The sequence below is a fragment of the Rhamphochromis longiceps genome, linkage group LG15 (genome assembly GCF_057381845.1).
Source record: "Rhamphochromis longiceps isolate RC_006_pf linkage group LG15, R_longiceps_female_GT1.1, whole genome shotgun sequence".
NCBI classification, from domain to species: domain Eukaryota; kingdom Metazoa; phylum Chordata; class Actinopteri; order Cichliformes; family Cichlidae; genus Rhamphochromis; species Rhamphochromis longiceps.
Window position 1 is genome coordinate 34,109,455 of NC_140571.1, and position 24,222 is coordinate 34,133,676.

Genomic DNA, 24,222 nt, shown 5'->3' on the forward strand with positions numbered 1-24,222 from the left:
CCAAAAAATAAAATAGTGATTCAGCCAGAGGTGCATTTAACAAAACACAGTAATATACAACAGACACTATATACAGTGCTGTTGGTTTAACATGTAAATTTGGCCAAATCACACACACACAATGCTGAAGCCTTTTTGTGTTGCTTGTGATACATCCAGCATCCACATAGCCAGACAAAATCTTGTTTGAACACAAATGTGGTGCTTTTAGACTCTAATAAAATTCTAACTGAATGAAGCTGAGCTGAAACAAAACATTGCAATCACATATAAGTCACACACTAGGAAAAACCAGGAAAACCAACTTTAAAGAGACACACACTCTAACTGCATTATCTCATGGAAAAGGCATACAGTCATGCACTCGGATATATGGGCTAATCAATATACACAGCTGGAAATGAAAGCACACTGGGAAAGGCAATCTGTTGAAAATCAGTAACATAACAATTAAACTACATTATAAATACTCTTGACTTCGCCCACTTATCTTTTCTTCACTTGAATAACATCATGATGAAGGATTACTAGTACTTTAACACATTATGTGTCAGCACTTGTTCAGAGGCTGTGGTTGCTTCAGATATTTCTTTGTGGTGAGGTTGCTTCAGACCCAGGGGGAGCGATGAAATTCATTTTTAAGCATATTATTGTTTATAATTGAAATAAAGTAAGTAAGTAAATTTTGTTTTTATAGCACCGTTCCAGATAAAAATGACAAGTGCTTCACAGAAGCTAAAAAAAAACAACAACACAAAATAACAGTTTTTAACTGAAGGTGAAGATTTATTACGAGTTTACAGATTAGATGTTTGACTGTCTCCTCTCCACAGTGTCTGAACTGATTTCCAGAGGACCTTTAATTAAAAACAAAATCAACCGTGACATCATCCGAAAAATTAATAAAAGTTTAAATCACCAAACGCCGCGGAAGTCTGTGTTTTTCACTAGAGCTGTATTGTGTGAGTGCGTGTAGAGTTCAGCTGAGACATCCACTATACTAAAAAATCCCTTGCCCTTTTCCTGACAACATTTCCACAGCCGTGGACCTCCAGTTTGCTCATCCCCCTTAAACTCCACCTCCATCTTCGTATTGGCTCTCCATGTCTGTTGCGTTCCCTTCTTCGCGCTGCTGTTGGATAATGCCTCTGTCCGTCCGTCTAACTGACACGAGTGGAGCTTTAGTCTCCTCCCAGCGGCAGCAGACGATATTTGAGTGGAGACCAGTGGATTGTTGTACATAGAGCAGATTCAGTGTCGTCAATGGGAAGCACGCGAGACGGTGGCAAAGCTAGTTACGGTCTAGATTGAAATCCACAGCTGCACCATGCTCTCCAGGTCTCTCCCGTGTCTGTGGATTACGTTTTGCCTTCATTTATGCTTTTATGTAGACAGCGGTGAAGCACAGAATGCGAAGGAAGGTAAGTTCCTAAAGTTTTCCTCTCTTCCACCCCACTGCAGTTGGAGACGACATTAACATAAATATGTCAAAAATCAGCACATCGCGTCCTGACATTGAAAGAAAAATATCTCTTTTTGCTTTTAGTTACTCGGAATTTTAATGTCAGGTGATAACTGAGCAGGCATAACAGAATTGTCTGCTACCAGGCTTTGGTGTAAGCGGTCTCTTGGTGTTTTTACGCACGGCAACTAAACGCTGTAGAATAGGCGCAGAGGCTCTAGTTTTTTTTTTTTTTTTTTGTTCCAGCATCAGTGGGTAATCGGTACAAATAACCTGCTTGTTATAGATTAACGGTCTGTCAGGCGTAAGTGGGTTTATATCTCAGCAGCAGTCTCGCCTCGCTGGAAGTGAGTAAGCCTTCTATCAGGACGCAGTTTCGGAGCGTTATTTCCTCCAAAGTGTCCTCGGCTTTTGACAGTCGTGTCTGTTCTTGTTTCCTGGAAGGAAAATCCAGTGGAACGATGCGGAGACATGATCTGCCTTAGACTTTCAAGTCGTCTAGAGTCAAGGCAATCGAAGACTAAAATGGAAGGGAATTCAGATACACGATAACAGCTAATAATTGGCGCCTTCATTTAGCCAGAATTGAGTTAAATGACATTTTACGATCGTGTTAGTAAAAGCATAAAGTCAGCCGCAGGAACTGGTGTTCATAGCGGAAAGTACAGTGTAATAACCGTAGATGCTGGAATGGTGTGAGGAATTGTAAATCACAGGTGAATGCGGGATTTCGTAGACCTCCATCAGACGTGATTTATTTTTTTAAATATGCAAAAAATAAACAAATAAGTAAATATTCATTTTATTGATTGACTTTTCCCCCGGCGGTGCACCGTGGCCGCTTCCCTTCCCCGTCGTGATGTAAATGTCTGCTAATATTAAATACAATTGAAACAACTTCCTCCATTTTTCGGGAAGCCGCCGCGGTGCCGCTCTGCGCTCTCGCACGCGTCCCCACTGCCCTCTTCGTCGCCGCCGTCCTTTAAAATTGCGGAGACGCCGCATGTCACACATTGTTTCGCTGTAGTTTTGTGGCCGTCTGGAGCTCAAAATAGCCTTCATCTTTTTGCACTTGTAAGTCCAGGGTAATAAGAGCTACTTTCTTCGTAAGGCAACAACTTTCATGCTAAAATTACTTTTAATTTTAAAAAGGAAAATATATAAATTAGATACAAATGCTTATTTTTTTTGTAGTGATTCCTATTACATATGTTTCGTTAGTGTTTTTCATAGTGAGCTAGAAAGTTCCAAGCATGAGGACCTGTCTGCTGCAGTGTATACCTTCCTTCTGCGTTTCTATTTTTCTGCTGGCAGAAATTAGGTCGCGGGTTTGTGCTGTATAGACGTGTGGCCTATCAGTAATTCCAAGGCCCGATGCCCTGGTGAGATTTAACCACCTGCTTCTTGGTTTCCTGTCACTAGTGATTCTACTGGACTCCAAGGCACAGCAGACAGAACTGGAGTGGATCTCCTATCCTCCCAATGGGGTAAGTCTGCAGAACCGCATCGAGTGCATGCGGATGTGCTCCATATATCTGGATTTTTTCCCCTGCTATCTGTGATGTCTCACATATGTGATAGGAATAATAATATGTATGTGCTATAGTCCTCTGCTCAAGAGAGGTCTGTCCTGAGGAAAGATGGAGCATGCAAGAGGCTGTTTTCTGCAGCTAAACTCTGCCGGCTTTTGGCATTCAGAGCACAAAGGCCTCAAGCAAACCACTTCTAACTTGCTGATTAAAGTGTGTGTGTGTGGGGGGGAGACTTTTTAAATAAATAATGTGAGCACCAGCAGATAAACTGAGCACCATCATTCTTTAAAGATGTGCTTGTGCGATAAACGGATAATCTACCTTCTCTGCAGTTTTTTGTATATAAAGCTGTCTGAAATGACTATATTTCATAAACCTTTGTCGTATTCGTTACAGTGTAATCACCTGCAGTTTAAGTTTCTTCATTAGACACCTATCTCTGTTATTGCTTTCACATTCAAGTTTGTTTCTGTGTGGATGCATTCATGTACAAATCTGTGTTGTGTTCTTTCAGTGGGAAGAGATAAGCGGCTTGGATGAGAACTATACACCCATCCGAACATACCAGGTTTGCCAAGTCATGGAACCCAATCAGAATAACTGGCTTCGGACTAACTGGATAGAGAAGGGCGATGCCCAGAGAATTTTTGTGGAGCTGAAATTCACCTTGAGGGATTGTAACAGCCTACCTGGTGTGGTGGGCACTTGCAAGGAGACATTCAACTTGTATTACCAGGAAACAGATTCAGAGGTAGGACGAAGCTTACGGGAGAACCAGTACGTGAAAATAGACACAATTGCAGCAGATGAAAGCTTCACTCAGGGTGACCTAGGCGAGAGGAAGATGAAGCTGAACACCGAAGTGCGCATAATTGGCCCCCTGTCCAGGCGGGGCTTCTACCTGGCCTTCCAGGATGTAGGAGCGTGCATCGCCCTGGTCTCTGTAAAAGTTTATTACAAGAAGTGTTGGTCTATCATCGAGAACCTGGCCACGTTCCCAGACACCGTGACGGGATCAGAGTTCTCCTCACTGGTGGAGGTCGAGGGTATGTGCGTGAGCGATGCCGAGGAGGAAGCCGATAACTCTCCTAAGATGCACTGCAGTGCTGAGGGGGAATGGCTAGTGCCCATTGGGAAATGTATATGCAAAGCTGGATTTCATCAGAAGGGAGACGCATGTGAACGTGAGTCACTTTCACTCATTTATTGATTTATTTTTTTATGTAATTTTTGGGAGAAATTCTCAGACTTTTTTTTATTTAACAACATTTTATAAATAATTCAGTTCATTTTATAAATGAAAAAAATAAGGAAAAAAGGTAATGAACTTAATAGTATTTGTGATTAGATTATGCAAAACAGGTGAATGACAATTTAGGCACCAGTGGACGTATAGTTGTGTGTGATAGTAGGATTACATGAGCTGGTTTGACAGGAATAAACTTGCATAAAGTCTAATAATTTGATTTTGTATTAAGCGATTATGAGGGTTTTAATTTATTGACATGACTCTGTTGACACTGGGATTAAATAATATCTTGAGTTTAGCTCCGCAGTTCCCAACACTTCCCTCTGTGTTACTGGCTGGAAGCCAAGACAATCACTAGCAGAATATACAGGTCTAGAGGAAGTCCATCCAGTCACTCAGTATTCTCTGTGACCCGGCCAAATGACCCAGACAGAGTGGGAAAACAAATTGCCGCTGTCCTGTGGCATTTCGGCCTCGGGATATTTATGAAGGGAGGCTGGTTTTTGGATTGTTGTGGTGCCGAGTGTTCCACTACAATTACCGATAATGTGCTTTCTGTCACTCTGAACTCCCAGAGGATTACTTCCAGTAGACACCTGACTTGAGCGATAGAAATCACTGCAGATTAAAAGAAGGGCGACTTAGGTACTTGGGTCACGGAACCTAAGCAGCGCCCCTTATTAGCCAAACTTTTTCTTTTTTGCAAAGCGAGCAACCTCAATCTAAGCAGCTTATAAGGAGCAGCAGCCAGTAATAATTGAACGGAATGCGTCTAAGAACAAATTAGTGTCCCTGGCAGACAAGCTTTTATGCCATGCTGTCATCCATTAGGGACCCCTCTGAGGGAGGTGTGCTAATGAAATATATTAGACCATGTAATTTAGAGCAACACAGCCTGCCTCAAGTTGTGCTAATGTTAGGAGGCTATCGCTTATCCGACCCCACAAAACCCCTTCTTATTGTTCTTTTGTTCTTATACGCACACATAAGATCCGATTGTGCACTCAGGTTGAAAGAAAGCACACAATTTATTTCCATGGGGAGTGTGGTGCAGCAGAACAACCAGCTGCTCTGGGTTGTCAGAGTCATTTTAACTACCTTTTATTACATCTTGGTACAGAGTCCTCACAACAAAAGATGGTTGCATGTCTCTATTAATTAATCTGTTAAAGTGTCAACTACAACAAATAACCTGCAGATGTGGGCAACAGCACAATGAGTCTATCCTTTAGTCGTTAAAAACCCGAGGGATGGAGGCACCTTAATGCGTGTGCCGATCAAGATTCCAGTCTTGACACTGCACCTTTATGAGCTTTATCTCTACTGAGGCATGAGATGCTTTTGTATTAAGGGGTAGTTAATCTAAATAAAATGAGAATCACAGTGCACCATCAGCACTTCTTCCAGTTGCTCCACTGACATCAAATTGTCCATTCAGTAGTTTCCACATAGAACAATCTAAAAGCTATTCAAAGTATTTCTATCAGCTGAACAGCAGAGCAATAAGTCCAAGTATCTGTGACCGTAGGAAGAATAAGGGAGATCCTTGAACCAGTTTGTCTTAGTGCCGTAAAAGTAGCCTACTTTATCTTGTGACTTTATCTTTTTCTGTTGATATGTTAACTCCTGGGCTTTTAATGTGAAGAGTTAAAATGAAGCATTGCCAACATATGTCTGTTTATACATTTGGTACATTGGAAAAATTTATTATACAGAGGGGCAAAGCACAGGGAAGTTTAGTATTTTCTGTGTTGTACTACTAATAGGTTCAGTTTTTGCTTTCCCAACTCCTGACAGAGCAAACATCTGAGTGCTCGTTCATTTTAGTGGTTTGGAAAGTTTTAATGATTTTTGCAAATCTAAATGATTCTGCTGTTTAGTGAAATACACTTTGCCTGTCAAGGTCAACCAGTCCTAATCCCGAACCCTGTGATCTCTGAAGATCTTTCTAGTTATTGTTTTTGGCTGAGATAAAGCCCTATTTGTGAAAAGGATACATGTTTGAAATAATGTTATCCTTCAATTAAAGTCTCATACATGTATTTTGGCTTTCCTTTTAGTCTGCTATAATCTTTTCATTTGGGTATGTTAGATAGGGACAGATTGCATAAAAAGTGACTGACACTACACCTAACCGTTAATGGGTTGTTGACATTCTAGTTGTTCCTAACAGGTTAAAGCCACTTAAGGATCTAGCCAGGATTACAGTGGTCTTGTAAACACGTGAAAATAATTTCCATTACATTCAATCTTTGCTGAGCATGTGTTGCCTTGAATAATGACAACCAAAAGGTGACTTTGGTTTGTAGTTATCTGACAAGCACTTATTGTAAAGAAAACTGACTCCTTAACACACTTCTTAACTGGCCTGTTTTAGAATGAGCAACTGTGCTATGATTATAAAGCGGGCACTGGGAGGGTGGGGGTGGAGTAAGCGAGTTGAGCTGTCACTCATGTAATTTGAGGAGCCTCTGTGTGGATGCAAAGGCCTTCTCCAAAAGTTGTTGTGATCCACTCATTCATCATCTCTGCCCCCACCCCCATCCCACCCCACCCTCACCCACACACATACACACACAAAATCCCCCCCCCCCCCTCGGTCCGTTGTTAACTCTTTTGTGGCAATCTGCGCCGTGTTCGTTCAGTGATCTCAGCGTAATGGCTGTTGAAAAAGGCCAGTTGAAGTGTCCCCGCAGCCTGCGAAGGCTTCATTTTGCAAAGAAGTGCGTGTTGGGAAAAAAGCGCCCATTCATCTGCTGGTTCTGTTTAGCGCTGGCCACTGGTGGCAATGGAGCCACTGAGTCGTTTAAACAGAAAGAGGGCTCTTGTGGGAGGACACTGGTGTCTTTGTTTCACTCAATCCCGGGAATGTATGTTGTCCAATTTTGACACATCGCATCATTGTGGTACTAAGTAACCAGTGCCTGAGAAATGATTAACTGTTGACCCTGTCCCAGAAAAGGGAGAGACTGCTGTCTGGTGGAAAACAGATAAAACGGGCCATATCTCACTGCTATCGGTGCATGCTAACTAGAGAACTAATGAGAGGATACAGCATCCTGTAAATGCTGGCACCATCCATCTTGACTGTCAGGGAGTTAGACAGAAGTTAGTAGGAGACTGATTGATGATTAAACCCCCTGAGGGAAAGGGCTGGGATCTGACCGCGACAGCTTACGTGTATGGAAGCCACCAGGCAGCCAGGTCTAGCTCCAGGCTTGAAGAAAAGGCTGTATTTAGCATTTCAAATGAGGCCAAGAAGTCAGGAGGTCCTCATACATCTTGATGCTCCCTTGATTGATAAGGTGTGAATTTAATACACCAAATGGCTGTCTTTTGCCACTGCTCTGGAGCTTAATTATGCAAATGATAGGTATGTGTCGAATATCACAAGAGACCCAAATGGACCCAAATCACTCAAGATTGAAATAAATTGGTGATGGATGGGATTGCATGCTGTCACTGCCAGTGCCTGTTTCCTGTGAATAGTAGCATTCTTTCTCAGCCTCGGGCTTTTTCCTACTTGTTGTTTTGGCCTGGCAGGTAGCAGTCTGGGATAAGATGTATTATTTTCTGCTCACAATGTTTCCACCAATCCTGTTGGCACTACCTTAAAAGTGATCACTTAGGGAAGGACCCCGAGACAAAAACAAAAGCATTCAGCGCTGTGCCCAATAATAACGTAATAATTAAAGTCATTTATCAAGTAAAAAGCTAGACATCGATAGAATAGCTGATTTCATACAATCGCAGATGGAGCCATTTCTGAACTTTTGATTGAAAAAGAAAATATTTTTTTTTAATGCAAGGTAATTTTGAAAAATGATCTAATAATTAAATTAGACCATGTCTGGAGGTGTTGTGCTTCTTACTTTAACCAAATTTTTGTTTTTTGTTTTTTTGCATGAACACGCTACTCCTCATTTCTATTTTCTAGCATTTTGAGGCTCTTCAGTATTACCTCCAAACTCTGCTTCTCTGTGCTTTATATAGGTGGAGAAAATTATACAAATAGGAATTGCAGGTTCCGTAGAAAAGAAAACAGTGCTTTAGGTCAATAAAAAGGGCAATATTGTGCTACATTTCAGCTAAAGTTACACTGCTGAAAACAGATGTAGAATTTACTTCCTGACAATTCCTATCCAGATGTTCTGCTTTAATTCCTGCTCATTAGTAGAGACTAAACCACAGTTAAGGCATGAGTAAGGAAACTATGTTTGAAAATCGTGATTTGCCAAGCTGGAATAAATGGTACTTGTATAACGTTCATATCCAGAGCCTCATTTTTAAATATCCACTACAGCATGAGAAGTGAGAGCCTGGGTTAGTAAATATTAGTTTGAACATTAATATTCCGATTACTTAACTTATTCACACATCCTGAAAACTGAGTGCATGCATTAGACTCTTTGAGCAGCATTAAAAACAAGTTTCATGAAGATATTTAAGCTTTATACAGGGAGTACAGAATTATTAGGCAAGTTGTATTTTTGAGGAATAATTTTATTATTGAACAACAACCATGTTCTCAATGAACCCAAAAAACTCATTAATATCAAAGCTGAATGTTTTTGGAAGTAGTTTTTAGTTTGTTTTTAGTTTTAGCTATTTTAGGGGGATATCTGTGTGTGCAGGTGACTATTACTGTGCATAATTATTAGGCAACTTAACAAAAACAAATATATACCCATTTCAATTATTTATTTTTACCAGTGAAACCAATATAACATCTCCACATTCACAAATATACATTTCTGACATTCAAAAACAAAACAAAAACAAATCAGCGACCAATATAGCCACCTTTCTTTGCAAGGACACTCAAAAGCCTGCCATCCATGGATTCTGTCAGTGTTTTGATCTGTTCACCATCAACATTGCGTGCAGCACCAACCACAGCCTCCCAGACACTGTTCAGAGAGGTGTACTGTTTTCCCTCCTTGTAAATCTCACATTTGATGATGGACCACAGGTTCTCAATGGGGTTCAGATCAGGTGAACAAGGTGGCCATGTCATTCGTTTTTCTTCTTTTATACCCTTTCTTGCCAGCCACGCTGTGGAGTACTTGGACGCGTGTGATGGAGCATTGTCCTGCATGAAAATCATGTTTTTCTTGAAGGATGCAGACTTCTTCCTGTACCACTGCTTGAAGAAGGTGTCTTCCAGAAACTGGCAGTAGGACTGGGAGTTGAGCTTGACTCCATCCTCAACCCGAAAAGGCCCCACAAGCTCATCTTTGATGATACCAGCCCAAACCAGTACTCCACCTCCACCTTGCTGGCGTCTGAGTCGGACTGGAGCTCTCTGCCCTTTACCAATCCAGCCATGGGCCCATCCATCTGGCCCATCAAGACTCACTCTCATTTCATCAGTCCATAAAACCTTAGAAAAATCAGTCTTGAGATATTTCTTGGCCCAGTCTTGACGTTTCAGCTTGTGTGTCTTGTTCAGTGGTGGTCGTCTTTCAGCCTTTCTTACCTTGGCCATGTCTCTGAGTATTGCACACCTTGTGCTTTTGGGCACTCCAGTGATGTTGCAGCTCTGAAATATGGCCAAACTGGTGGCAAGTGGCATCTTGGCAGCTGCACGCTTGACTTTTCTCAGTTCATGGGCAGTTATTTTGCGCCTTGGTTTTTCCACACGCTTCTTGCGACCCTGTTGACTATTTTGAATGAAACGCTTGATTGTTCGATGATCACGCTTCAGAAGCTTTGCAATTTTGAGACTGCTGCATCCCTCTGCAAGATATCTCACTATTTTTGACTTTTCTGGGCCTATCAAGTCCTTCTTTTGACCCATTTTGCCAAAGGAAAGGACGTTGCCTAATAATTATGCACACCTGATATAGGGTGTTGATGTCATTAGACCACACCCCTTCTCATTACAGAGATGCACATCACCTAATATGCTTAATTGGTAGTAGGCTTTCGAGCCTATACAGCTTGGAGTAAGACAACATGCATGAAGAGGATGATGTGGACAAAATACTCATTTGCCTAATAATTCTGCACGCCCTGTAGATGCCCTGGGCAGTTTTTGTTTCGTTTCCATTATTCTCAGCTCAGGTTCATGCCATTTTCACGGCTTGTCTTAGCTAGACATGCCATACATTTTTAGCCTAATTTAGTCTCTGTAGACACAGGACCAGATGGAATGCCAGTTGTACTCTACCACAGAAATTCAGACATTTTTCATGAACTGCTCATCCTAGAACATGTAAAGGTTATCAACACTTGGCAGGCAAACAACTGTGGGAAAGTGATAGATTGACACAAGAACAAGGAATTAATTAATTAATTAATTAGATCACATTGTTTCATTTAAAATGGATGCAGCTGGATCCCTTTTGATACTTCTTTTTTGTATTTACCTCTAGCTTTGATGCAAACAAGATGGATTTCTAGTTTTACTGGCTCACCATTCTGAATGGAAGACATGTGTGATTATAAGTGCAAATTGGACCAACCGGCTATTTCATGTCAGCATGGGAAAAAAAAAAATCTGACCTGCCAGTTCAAATTTGAGACCCTGCGTTGCACTGCATGAATAGAATCCGAGTAAACATTCCTCATTCTCACACAAACAAAAGCATATGGTCAGTTAAAGACTTTGTAACCACCAGAAAGGGAACGCTTTGTGATTTTGCGACAGATAGCGTTATTTCCAAGGTGACACTGGGGTCCACATTTGGCCATGCGTGAGGTCAGGGAATATTAACTTCATTTACACATGGCTGCAGACCAGCACAGCACCACAATGGAGGCCTGCCTGTTGTGTTTAGTAACGTGAGCACCCAGGCTGACAGGATCCTGTCAAGAAGAAGATGGATGTTTGCACAGTTGACCTCTGCTCACCAGCAGAGTCACCTCTCTGGCTTCCCTCCCCCCTGCATGGCAAAAGAGCCCCCCTCGCAGTGCAGCGGCCTTCATCTTTTCTCGCTCTTCCATGCTGTTGTCCTGCTTATCTACCCAAACTGTGGCACAGATGTCTTTTTTTTTGTAATTGCTTGGTGCTGACTGCTAGAGAGGGATGTGGTCAGACAGGAGAAGTCCATGTCAGAAGACATTGTCTTTGTTGTTCTCTGTTGTGTCCCCGTGGCATGAGGGTGAAAGTGATATGTGACGAGGCCTGGGGTCTTGCCATCTTAAGAGGCAGCAGGGAGGGTAGTGTTATCAGTGGGGCTGCTCCTCTGGGAGGCTTCAGACCACTGGCTCTTTGGTTCAGTCTCCCTTTAAGAGGAAAATCAATAACTTATTACATAACTTCTCACTTTTTCCCCCACTTACACCCAGAGGAAGAAGAACTTAAGATGTGCTGAGGATGGCTCTGTTTCAGGAAATTCAGCTGTTTCTTTTGGATCGTTGTCTGAAAATAAACCATTCTCTGTGAAACAGGAGTTGACATGTTTAGGAATGCAACTGCTAATTATGTTCATTATTAAATTATCTGATAATTACTCAGATTACCTGATTAATTGTGCGGTTTACAAAAAGAGTCAGAAAATAGTCGTGATTCATTTTCCAACTGTTGATACAAAAGTGAACCAGCCCTGTAGGAGCAGATCTGTACAAGCACTCATCTGAGGCCAAGCTACTCCCTTTGTTTCAAGGGAACGCTTTGGCCACAGACTAGTGTTTCATTCCTTTCTGTCATAGCTCTGGAATTGGAGAGGGGTGGGTGGGGGCAGGTTAGAACGGTAGATAATGCTCAGTTGCTGACTGGGGACATTTTCAGGGCTGATTTCGCTTGGGCTCCTGGGGGGCTTTCGATCGGTCAGACCTCTGGACCCCATGTATTCATCCTGAGAATGCAAAGTCTTGGTCTCATCTGCAGTGTCTTTTAGCAAGGCTCCTTTTTAGAGGTGGCCGCCTCCTTCGTAAAGGTAGCCTGCACGGCTGGGCTTAAGGACCCACTCTCTTGTTTCCATGTGAGTTAAATGAACTAAACAAAAGACGATTAGGCAGGGACATTTTCCATGTCACTGAGAATCCATTTCAAAAGCTCACTCCGCATGATAACTTAAAGAAGCAGAGGCCTCTTAGGAGGTCTGTGTGCAGACTCACGATGCAGGCCAGGCAGTTTGAGAGACCATTCACTGATGTAATGCGTTTAATCTTCAAATACTTTTTTTTCTACCAAGACCACGAAATAAATTAGCAGTTGCAATGAAGGAGAAAACAGGTGATTGAGTTTGTTGTTTGCCATTTGTATAGCTGTCGGTGAGGGCTCTGATGAAGTCAATTCCTCTGTGAGGTTCAGCTTAGAGTTAATCTGAAAATGTAATTCTATGTTTCCTTTTCAGCAAGACAAAACCAACTACATGCTTTCTATTTTGGGGATAAAAAATAGACGTGCCCTGTCCTATAATATGACAACAAATGAATGTTATTTCTCGTGCTCAGCTGCTCAAAGGGGGAATTTTACTGAGAGTGATCTAAAACAAATATTAATGAGTTTAAACTTTGTAAAAGCATTCCTTTAATTGCCACTGTAGGAGAATTGGCTTAGATGTCTCCTGCACTTTTTAACTTTGATTTTTGTGACTTAATCAGCATCTGGCTTTGATCTTTGATGTGAACAACCAAAGCAGGCACTTTCTTCAGGTTTTCTCTGCTTTTGGAGGGCAAAGCTGCATGCCCTCCAACACAGCGTACGGCAGAGCTAATCTTCTTTTTGTTTCTCGTGGAAAGCTACTTATCTCCCACTAAGCACAGGTACCTCCGATGAATGGGCTGGTTGTGCAGATGTGTTGAGAGCAGCAGCAGCCAGACATAATCATTCCAAGTATGTTGGGGTGGGAAGGGTTGGTGGGGGAGAACCATCATAACATGACATCATATTCTTTAACCATTTTGTATGTGTTTTTATGTGGCTCCTATTCATTCTTTTTTGGCTCCGATTGTTGAATGCCCTTGCTTCCCTGCTTCTTCCAAAGCCTTTGGGAGGTGTCACTGTTCAAAATGAGCTTGTTTGAAAAGGGTTTGACATTGAAACTCTATCTCTGCCCCATGAAGAGATTTTTTTTTTTTTTTACAAAAGACTTTGTTCTCATCCTTTTCTGTGTATTTCTGCCACTGTTTCCCCAGGCTGGGCAACTGCCTTGCCTCTCATAGGTGTGAGATTAACATGTCTGTGGGCAAAACCCAGCTGCTGAGCGTCTCTTTTTAACTTATAAATCACTGAGGTGTAGAGTGGTGCACTGGACTCAGAGGAAAGAAGAAAAAATTCAAGAAATGCTTGCTGCTCTGCTTGTTATTCCTGTGATCACACTCAAAACCAAAATCATGTTTGAACTGGGAAAAATACAATAAAATTACAGACCAAAAAAAATTGACAGTGTTTTATTAGAGGACTTTGGATACCTCATACCTAATAAATAACGTATGTCATCCTTGAAGGTGCACTCGATTTTTCCAAAATCTTTGCAGCTAAAAAAATCCACACATCACCTCTGCAATGAGATCAATTGAACTGTCCTTTAGCTTTTAAAGTAGACGAAATATACTTGGCTTGGATTTTTCCAGGTCTGCATGTCTGCGTAGCTCTCAGATTACTCTAAAGATATACTGCCTCTTACATTGCGGCGGAAAACACCACAGGCTTTAGTCCATAAAAGAGATGCAGCCATAGTTCAGCATGCATAAAGCGCCTGATGAAAAACAGAGCCTGATGAATTCCACGTCGAGGCCTACTATTTATTGAGGCAAGGAACATAAGTCACATCTAATCACAACAATGCACGTAGACCCTGAGCTATATCAATGCATAAGAAATAAGCTCAGAGAAGGACGTCATCGGCCCGCTCGGTTTTCCGAACATGTCATCATCCTAATTGCATGCCTCGAAAGTAAAACTTAAAAACGTGTAGTTGGATTTGGGTTTTTAAATAGCATTTTATGGTTCCCTGAATATGCAGCTGAAATAGCTGACAGACCATGTTTCTGACAGTATTAATGTTAGCAACAGTAGTGCAGCATAACAGAAGCGATCGAGAGAGAGAGAGAAGAAGAATTTGTTTTACAGGTGGCTCTTGGCATTGCACCACCCAAAATATGGCGGTAGGACAAGGTTAGTCAGGGGATTCAGTGCCGGAAAAATGTCTTTTACTTAAAAAATTTTATTACATTACTTGTAGAGTTGGTAGTTTTTCATCAGCAAATATATTGTGTTTAGGGAACATTTAACATGTAAGCATGGGTAGATTAAACTGCCATGGAGAAAAAAATGAGCAGTCAGTCCTATATTAAAGCCAGTTCCTCGCACTATCTGGGAAAACTGTCTGGTGTTTCTGTCCTTAAATATTTTAGCACACCCATTTAGGAGTACAAATCTTATATCCACAACTCTTATGAAATAAGGGCCTTGAAAACAGATTTCAAGCCATATCCTTAAGAAAGAAGGTGTGAACAGACCACCTATTTAGGGTTAGGGTTAGGTTTACAATTATCCCCCAAACTCTGTAATCAGCTGCAGAATATAAATCAAACTTCCAGCAATACACAGCCTTGTGTGCCAACTGACAGTGAATGTCAGAATCATGCAGACAATGGAAAAGACACTCGGAGGAAACAGAGTCATAAACCAGAGGCGAAAGGCGCCACATATGGTACCATACCGTGCCTGTGTTTAGAGTTGATATTTATAAAGACATTTCCCTATCGCTGTGGCTTCGGCCACAGAAAACAGTGGTTTTTTTTAAAAAATAAGAAAATAAACAGTTTCCCTTATCACACTTGACCCGTTCCACCTGGCATTCATCAGTGGCTGTGCATGTTGGTCCTGTCGGCTGCTTTCCTCCCTCTGGGTCTTTTATCACTCTAATGGGGTGCTATCTCCAGGCTGCTCTCTCCGGGTCTCTGCAGCCCAGCTCGGCTCACTTCAGCATACATTCTTTCCACATCCATCCTGACACACGGGCGGATTTAACACATAATCAGGCCGGACGGGAGGGCAGTCGAAGAAGAAAGGGGGAAGGCCTGGCCCTGACAGGACTCATCATGCGAAGACTGTGGAGACAGAAAGGCCCGCACTAGTCATTCTCACTTTGGCTCTGGCAGTGTGCAAAAAACAGACAGAGTCTCCCACATTCCCACACTCCAGCTCACTTTTAGACCTGTCTGCAGGAATATTGAGACAGATGGGGGGGAAACTCAATATCCCAGCTGCCCTGTTTGGACCAAGTTGTCCCCTCTTTGCTCAGTAGGAACAAGGATTGTAACCTTAATTGGATTTGTGGGTTGTAAGCAAGTATGAAGATCAGTTTCCAATTCTTTTAAGACAGACTATCAGATTTTTCTAATACTGGCGGAAATATAAGATATTTTTGAAAGCAATCAAATATCACATATTATTGTATGGTATACATACCTTATATGTAAAGATCCCATCTATTCACATTGATCTGCTTTGTCACACGAATCTGTATAATTATCATTTTTCCTCTATCCATATCCACACTAGTTGTCATCAATACCTTTACAGTAAGTCCTAAATACTATATATACATGGATCAGAAACAAAATATGACATTTATAGCTCATTTATCTGGGCAAACACACAGAGCCACCTACCTCATTCCTTAGAAGGACATACAGCACTAAAGATCTGCCTCTGTCTAGGCCTGTCATGGTGTCTGGTCCAGTTTAAGGGCACACCCAAACCATCATATGCAACAGTGTTTGAACTCTTGCACCACACTCTGCCTCTCTGTCTTCTTGTATAAATCCTCATTTCAGATCTGTTTTGCTCGGAATATTTTTTGTGCATCAATAATTAAACAATCACATGGGTTTTTGTACTTCATCCTAAATGAAACTCCGAGTGCCTGCATAGTAACACAACATGTATATAATGCTGCACTTCCAAAGTTACCTCAAACAAAACTCTGTCAGATTTTGACCAGCTGTTGATACTTTGCTCTTTTTAATTATTGATCTCAGAGACTCATTTCAGTTGGCACTTTACCAGTCAGCCAATGCAAACACAGCACAAAAAACAAACCCAGGAAAAGCACTAAAGGGCCGAATTTCAATTTCAGTTTGTCATCAAAGTCAGAAGATTAAGTGGAGAGAAAAATAACCATTTTCTATTTTGGCCAAAGAGGGATATGTCAGGCTGCCGAATAAGGAGCCACTACCACCCCCACACCCCCGTCTGTCACCCAGAGTGTCATGACACTGCTGAAGCCTGAGAAAAATTGGATGTAATTCAGGAATGTTAAGAAGCTCAACTTAAAGGGAAAAGGAATAAACTGAGAAATTGGAAAAATACAGAAATCTGTTCCCCTGTCTTCTCTTGTATATGTGTGTCTGAATAAGATAAGGAGACTTTGGTTTACGCTCTGGGCCAGTGTCTGCCCTGATAGAGACGCTAAAGTCACAAGAGTGTTTGATTATCTACACCCCACCTCTCCGAGGACCTTTCCTTTGTCATGCCCCTCTTCCTTGCTCTGTGTAAAATTGCTGACTGCAGCTTGCCCCCCCCCCCCCCAAATCACATCACTGAATGAAACTTCTTGACCACTGGATAGGAAATTACAGATGCTGGCTCTGTATACACCCGAGGAACCGACTGGAATGTAAGACTTTTCTCTCTCTCGCTCTTTCTTTGTGCTAAACCTCAGCCCAGTTCTCTAAGGACTAGCTAATTTCTTAGAGTCGTAAATAGGCTTGCTGTTGTGTCTGCTGCTCAGCTTCTTTAACGGGCCCTGTGTCAAGCTGGCACTCAGCCTTTATCTGCGCAAGAAGAAAATCAGACTTACATAAATGGGCCCTTCCCCAAAGAGTCTCTCTAAAACACTTCATCCCTACAAATGTAATTACACGACGGACTGCGAGTCGCCTTGTCAAAGTCACTGCAAGTTGTAAAGTGAACAGAGTCCAGAGTTTGTGCAGTGTTTTTACATGTTTGGGTGTCAGTGTTTGCCACTAAGGTGTCAGTCACATTGTCAGTTAAGAAAGCTACTTGGTGAACAGACTCAGTATAATTGCTTCACAGCTATATCCTTCCAAAGAAAGTGTTGCTGGAGGGTCAGTGGAGAAAGAATGTCTCACTCACTATCTTCCCAAATAAGAATGTCTCTCTTTGGCATCTGGTGCCAGGAAAAAGGGAACTTGCCAGCAATGAGTCACCGTGCTGCTGCTGGGACAGGAAAGTTGGGATAGGATGGCTGTGTTTGTACTTGTCACTCATCTCGCTGCTAGTGATGGGAAGAGCTGCAGAACCACTTAGTTGCCCATGTCATACAGGCATTCGATTTTGAGGCCTCATTTGCTGCCTTGTTGCTTCTGTAAATGCTTATGGGTGCCAAACCTGATCAGGCACACTGGTAAACACACGGGTTGTCACTGAAAAGAAACAAAAGCAGAGAAACCGAACCAAGTCCCGAGCACAAAATGCAAGTTGAGGTTATTACAAAAAAGAAAAAAATTGGGAATTATTTTTGTAGTTTGATCAGGATCTCCTCTGTCCACATTTGACATACTTAAACCCTTTTACTGTTACTTTTTCATGTGGAGGATAGCGCTACAGAATTACTTGTTGAAGACTGGTAAAAGCCCACATTAGGACCGTAGTGTCCACCTAAAATGTTAATGTCCTCTTCACATCCTGTAGTTGCTATTTTTAGAGTCTTGATTTGCTTCCTTGGTTAGGTAGTCCATTAGGTACGGGTAGAAATATACTCCCAACGAGTAAGGGAGAAGAGAAACTTTTTCTTGAGCATTAAGTCTCTATTTTCTAGTTTCTGTTAAGGTCAAGTTGGGCAATGCTGCATTGTACACAGTGCTACTAAAGGGAGGGGGTTATTGCAATGGACTTCAACATGAAGCAAAAAGAAATAAAAATTAAATCCAGAGAATTTAGAGATACATTGATGCATGATTTGGACATCTGTCGGTGTCTACATTACGACTTAAATTGTACCCGGGAAGTCCTTTTAACCCTATGCCATAGCCTTCCACATAACCTGACATGCACCTCTTGAAAAATGTAACCACTTGTCAGGTCGATGCTGCCCGCAATGACTTGAATGGCGTACAGTGTAGCTGCAGCATAGGGTTAAAAAGGTGTTTCCAGTTACGCCATAGATTTCCTCCAGAAGTCTAGATCTAGCTTAACAGGCAGTTTATGCTTGCTGTTGTCATCAGTGCAGTGTGGTGCAGTGTCCCTTGGTATTGTTTTGCCTTGTGATGCACCTCACAGTTTTTTGTAACCTGGCATACGCAGTGCAGATGGACTGGAGGCACAAGCGCTCAGGTCAGTCTCTATGGGAATTTCTATGATACAGTTGGAAAAGTGCCAGTGTGTTGACCATGGCATTTACTTAGAGGCCTTGATAAAACATTAATAAACCATTCAAAGAATATTAAGAAACAGACTTTTAAAACAAAACTTTCAGCTTTGATGGATTATAAACATGGGCTGACATTTTTATACGGTGGTTCAGGAAAATGTTTGGAGTGTATTGTGAGGCATTTTGCTGTGAGTTTTGGAAGAAACCCAAACAGGTTAAGTGGTTAGTAAGTTTATATAAAATCTCATAATGAGGTTAAATATAGTTAAATGTTTAGATGTAAGTATAGAGGGAACACATTATGATTTTTGCTCACATTTGAGCTCCTCTCACCTTTTTGTGCTTGTTTGCCTCTAACAGTTACAGCAGCTGAGTGAGACTGCTGCGCTCACAGACAGAGCTCTGCGCTTCACATGACTATATTTACGATAGCGCCTCTCTATGAAATCACACAGACTGAAGAGTCAGGGATTACTTTTACAATGGGCATTACGTATTACTCTGTCAGTATATAAATATATATGTCAGAAAATGTGTAAAAATACTGTTATAACCTCAGAACATGTTCAACTACCAACACCTTGAATTTGGGAACTAGAATCAGTAATAAATTCTAACTGATAAGAAACACTGTAACATTAACATGTGAGTCACGTTACAATAAACGAGTTATCCAGTGTTTAATTTTGAAAACTGTCCTCTTTGAAGGCCCGCATTGTTATTCTGTACTCTGGAGGGGAGGGAGGTGGCTGTGGGGGTCTCAGTCCAAGCTGGGTGTTTCCCCCTCTGCACACAGGCCACCCAGCAGTTGAGCTCTCAGAAACCAAAGGCAAACAGACACGCTGGCTTATCAGAATGTTAAAAATCCCAGCATGCTGAGCAAAGGCGCTGAGATCTAGCAGTTTTGAATCTGCTGTAGAAAGCATCATTATCAGCATTTATGGGGAGTGTTTACACTGAGGATCAGGTACTAGACACGGTTTATTCTGCTGTAAGTCAAGTGTTGTCATGAGAACAGTACATTAAAACAACATCAACAACAATGAAGAACTTACATATGAAGATTAAACACTTCCATTGATATGTTTTGCCTGGTCAGCATTAAAGGCCCACTGCTGCCAGCCTTTTCATGGTTCTGTTTTCAATTACTGGCCAAAAAAGGTAAAGAAAAAAAGATTAAAGATAAAATCATGTTGTTTTTCATCTTGGGAAAACAACAAAAAAAAACCTTTGTTTCACAAAACTGTGGCACCTTGATAAATAGAGAATGACAGGGCTTTCATGTAGCTGAAATGGGGATACCCTGAGCCTTGGCCTCTTTTTCATGCTGCATTGGAAGTGTTAAAACCAGAAAACTCTGATTTATCTGTCTTCCTTATTACAAATCTGTCTCAAGAGACGTTGGCCAAAGGAAATTAAAAGAAAGAAAGAAAGAAAGAAAAAGCTAGCGGAACAGAATCAAGATTTGGAATAGGGGCAGCAAGCATGAAAATCATCGCTCATTTCCCCCCGTGGCTCATGAATCAGAATCAGAATCAGAATACTTTATTGATCCCTGGGGGAAATTATTTTTTGTTACAGTGCTCCATTTTAAACCAACATTAAGACAAGACAGACAATACGCTAACTAAGAATAGTACAATATATACATATATATACATACATACATACATAAGTCACTTATAAATAAATATTTGGAAAAGAAACATGTGTAGTTGTAGCAGCAAACAGTGTGTTAAGTGGATGCGTTGTACAGGGAGATGGCCACAGGCAGGAATGATTTCCTGTGTCGTTCAGTGGTGCTTTTCGGTAATCTCAGTCTCTCACTGAACGAGCTCCTGTGACTGACCAACATGTCATGGAGTGGGCGGGAGGTGTTATCCAACATTGTCTTTATCTTGGACAGCATCCGCCTCTCCGACACCACCTGTGTGTTTCTCACTGGGTTGGTATGAGTCACTATAACTGGTGGCATTACTTGGAACCAGAAAATCATTTTGTATGTGTGAATTAGTTAGGGTTAGGCGCATCATTCTTAATACCCCACAACACAAATAGCGATCAGTCATATCAGCAGCCTTCTTTGCTTACCTGCTCGGTCAGAGGTGAAGCACTGAAATGATCAATTTGCTCGAGCTTGATACAGTACATGTTCTTATCTGTCTACTGAAGAATATTTCCTCTTACAAATATGAGCTGTTGTAAACAAGTGAAACCCCTTCGCTGACCTGTGGATTCATCGGAATAAAAATGGTCTTGTTATTTCCCTCTCAGGTAGGAGTTCATCTCTGGGCAAAAGCTTCAACTTGAGATTTGCAGTGCCGTTTCACAGCTAAGCCTGCTTGATGAAGCCCGAGGGGGCAGGCTCGCTCAAATTCTGGCTGCATCGAGATGTGAACGCAGTGGTTTGTTCTGTCATGCCCCCTCCATGATGGGAATTCAGCTATGAAGCTAAGACTCTTTGAGGCTCTGTTTGCACAGGACTAATATCACCTCGAGACATTCAGTGATTTGTAATGACTGCTGAGATCATCAGTGAATATGATCCTGTGTGAACCTGGCTCAGCTGGGACATAGCAAATCAAATTCTGAGAATTTCAGAGAGCTGTCGACTTTATGGTTGGGGATGGTGACAGGTTATATCTCATACCTTGTCTTTAATGGATTATGCAGTATGTTACTCAGGAGTTGTTTGCATTGTCAGACATATAATTGATTATGTTAACTCTCAGAGGCCTAAGTCCCCCTAACCTTAATATGTATATAGTGCTGTATAAAAAGTAGTATCTATCTATCTATCTATCTATCTATCTATCTATCTATCTATCTATCTATCTATCTATCTATCTATCTATCTATCTATCTATCTATCTGTCTATCTGTCTGCCTGTCTGCCTGTCTATATTAGCACAATGCAGAATTATAGTTACTTGTCGCAGATGGTCATTTTAATGTCTTGTCTGGTGGTAATATAGCTCAGTACTGTCAAGTTTGAATAATTATTCTATATCTGATATTACAACTGATCACACAACCTTGGTGATGACGGGTAAAAATCAATCACCTAATCCCGGACATAACTCTAAACTGGTATCTGTGATTCATATGGAAGTTTTTGAACTGCAAATATAGTTGGAAATCAGTCCGCTGAGGAGATCAGAGAGCAAAGCCCAGTCTTTTAAATTAATGTGTAGCTACCTTTGCTTTCCAGTCTTGGATATTAGATATCATATATCTAGTACTGCCTTGAAATACAATTTTATAGGCTTTGGAGCTTCAATAGTAATCTACAACGAATAATCAAACCTGCAAGTGAGGAAGGACGAAGAGGAGGGGAAGGGTGTTTCTATGTAAAATGATCATTCAGAGAAAAAAGTTGGAAGCAGCAGAAAACATTTCACTTTTTCTTCTCCCACTGTCCACTCTGTCACACTCTGAAGCTTTACTGTTTGCTCACACAGCAGAGATGTATAGAGAGAGAGTGAGAGAGCTCTTCCAATCCAATGACAAAGACTGAAAAGATTATGAAAAAAGGCTGATTTTTGTAGCCAAGTGAGCAAAGATGCAGTATACTTATACTGTTCACAAAACATACTTATTACAAACTAGTCTGTGCATTCAAAGCAAAGGTAGGAAACATTGCATGCGTGGGATTTGTGTGAGACATCTCAGGTGCAATTATCACTACCCCTCCCAAACCTAAAAATCTCTGGTTTAATCTCAATTAGTTCCGAAGGAAATGGATTATAAATTGTTTATTGTTACATTTTCTTACATCATCTGCTTGCATGTGCAAAGCACAGGCACAAACAGATAGGCACAGGCTGTACTTGCATTTATATAACACTTTTCTAATCTTACTGATGAGTCAGTCTCCATCCAGTCACCTGTTTTAGTTTGTTTGAAAGAGTTAAACATTATTAACTGTCAGCTGTTTAGATTACTCGTTATTTTTAAAGCCACATATTTGCTATCTATTTAAATGTGATAACAATACGGTCTGTTCTCTGTTTTTACTGCTGGTTGGACAAAATAAAACACCTGAAGCACTGCAGCTGTTGCCCTGGGCAGCAGAGCATTATTAAGACCTTTCTGAGCGTTTCCTGACATTCTGTACAGGAAATGTATTCATTAGTTTATGAAGAAAATAACCTGCAGATCGCCAGACTTCTACACTTCACACTGTGTTTTTGATTCAGTGTTTTTTTCGCTTCCTTCCGCACAGCATGTGGTCGGGGTTTCTACAAGTCTTCCTCGCAGGACCTTCAGTGCTCTCGCTGTCCGGTGCATAGCTTCAATGACCGCGAAGGCTCCTGGCGCTGTGACTGTGAGGACGGCTACTACCGAGCACTCTCTGACCCTCCGTCTGTGGCGTGCACAAGTAAGTCTGCCATGCTGCTGTATAAACGCAGCACAGATCACATGCATTTAAACAGCTACTAATGCAAGTGGAAAAACAACACACTCCAGAGCCTGATTTAGTCCTGTTCAGTCAGCCTGCAGTGGCCTCATGAAAGCCCCAGATGTGTTCCATAGCAGTTCCTCTGCAAATTATGTTTGCAAGCTTGCGTGTCTGTTTTGTGTCTTAGCTGGTTGCTAATGATGACAGGAGCAATTTGCCATTTCCCGTCTGAAAGATTGCAATTACGGTCGGCAGTGGCAGCCCATGCAGCAACCTGCATCTTCATTTGTCCTGGCCAGTGTAACAGCTCTGTGACAGCCATCGATGGCTTATTTACACAGGCTGGGGGATGCAGTTTGAATGGGTGGGGCTCATTTGCTTCCAGAGCTGTTCTCAAACATGTTTTTTTTTCAAAGTGCTACTACTGGATGTGTATTTATTTTCTTATTTTTTCTCCTTTGCTTTGAGCTACTGTGCATGGGAGAAGGCCATGTTAGCACTGTGCTTTATCTCTGGAGGTAAACTGGATCCCTAAACATAATCTGTGCACCTTATCTGTGTGCCTTCTTTCTGCTGATAATGTATCACTGCACAGGTTCACAGTCTTCTGGCTGTTAGATTTACACTTGTGCTGTTCTTCCTTTGCTGTTTCTATTAAGGAGACCTGATAAGTTAACATTTTAAAATGCTTTGTGCATGTGTTGGACAATTTGCATGCCCAGTCAACATCCTGAACAGCATTGCATTTTTGCTGCGCACCTAAAGTAGGCCAAGTCAGAATATCTAATATCTAAGTGTGTGTGTGTGTGTGTGTCTGTGTGTGTGTGTGTGTGTGTGTGTGTGTGTGTGTGTGTGTGTGTGTGTGTGAGAGAGAGAGAGAGAGAGAGAGAGAGAGAGAGAGAGAGAGAGAGAGAGAGAGAGAGAGAGAGAGAGAGCGAGCGAGAGAGAGAGAGAGATAGTTATTATGCAAATACAAAGAATTTTATACCATTGCATTGGCTTCTCTACGCATTAAATCAGAGAATCAAAACAGGGATTTAAGGGATTGGAGTTAAGATTTAATGTTGCAAATTCCATATGACAAAAGGATTCTTTGTTATTTATGGGCGTCTTTAAAAGCTCAGGCTCATTGAGCAGAGCCTCTGTCTCTGCCTGCCGCGAAAGCCTTTCCATCTATTTCAACATACAGTACTGTATTTACATTGCCAAGAGGGTGTGTCTGAGTATGCAGTCCATATAGTAATATAGTGGTAATTAAGTGCACTTTCAAAAGCTAGAATACT

General features: G+C 41.5%; 1 protein-coding gene across 4 annotated transcripts in view; it reads left to right on the forward strand.

The window, feature by feature from the left end:
• Positions 1-1,196: 1,196 nt before the first annotated feature.
• epha7 (eph receptor A7) overlaps positions 1,197-24,222 on the forward strand; it is an 86,499-nt gene continuing 63,473 nt past the window's right edge. For 2 of the 4 annotated variants that reach the window (XM_085382419.1, XM_085382422.1), the window contains exons 1-4: positions 1,198-1,421; positions 2,885-2,949; positions 3,509-4,178; positions 22,763-22,918. In XM_085382419.1, the coding sequence (XP_085238545.1) occupies positions 1,328-1,421; positions 2,885-2,949; positions 3,509-4,178; positions 22,763-22,918 (985 nt within the window). In that variant the 5' untranslated portion in view covers positions 1,198-1,327. Of the gene's footprint in view, positions 1,422-2,884; positions 2,950-3,508; positions 4,179-22,762; positions 22,919-24,222 lie in introns of all 4 variants that reach the window. The other 2 variants (XM_085382420.1, XM_085382421.1) reach the window with 2 other exon arrangements.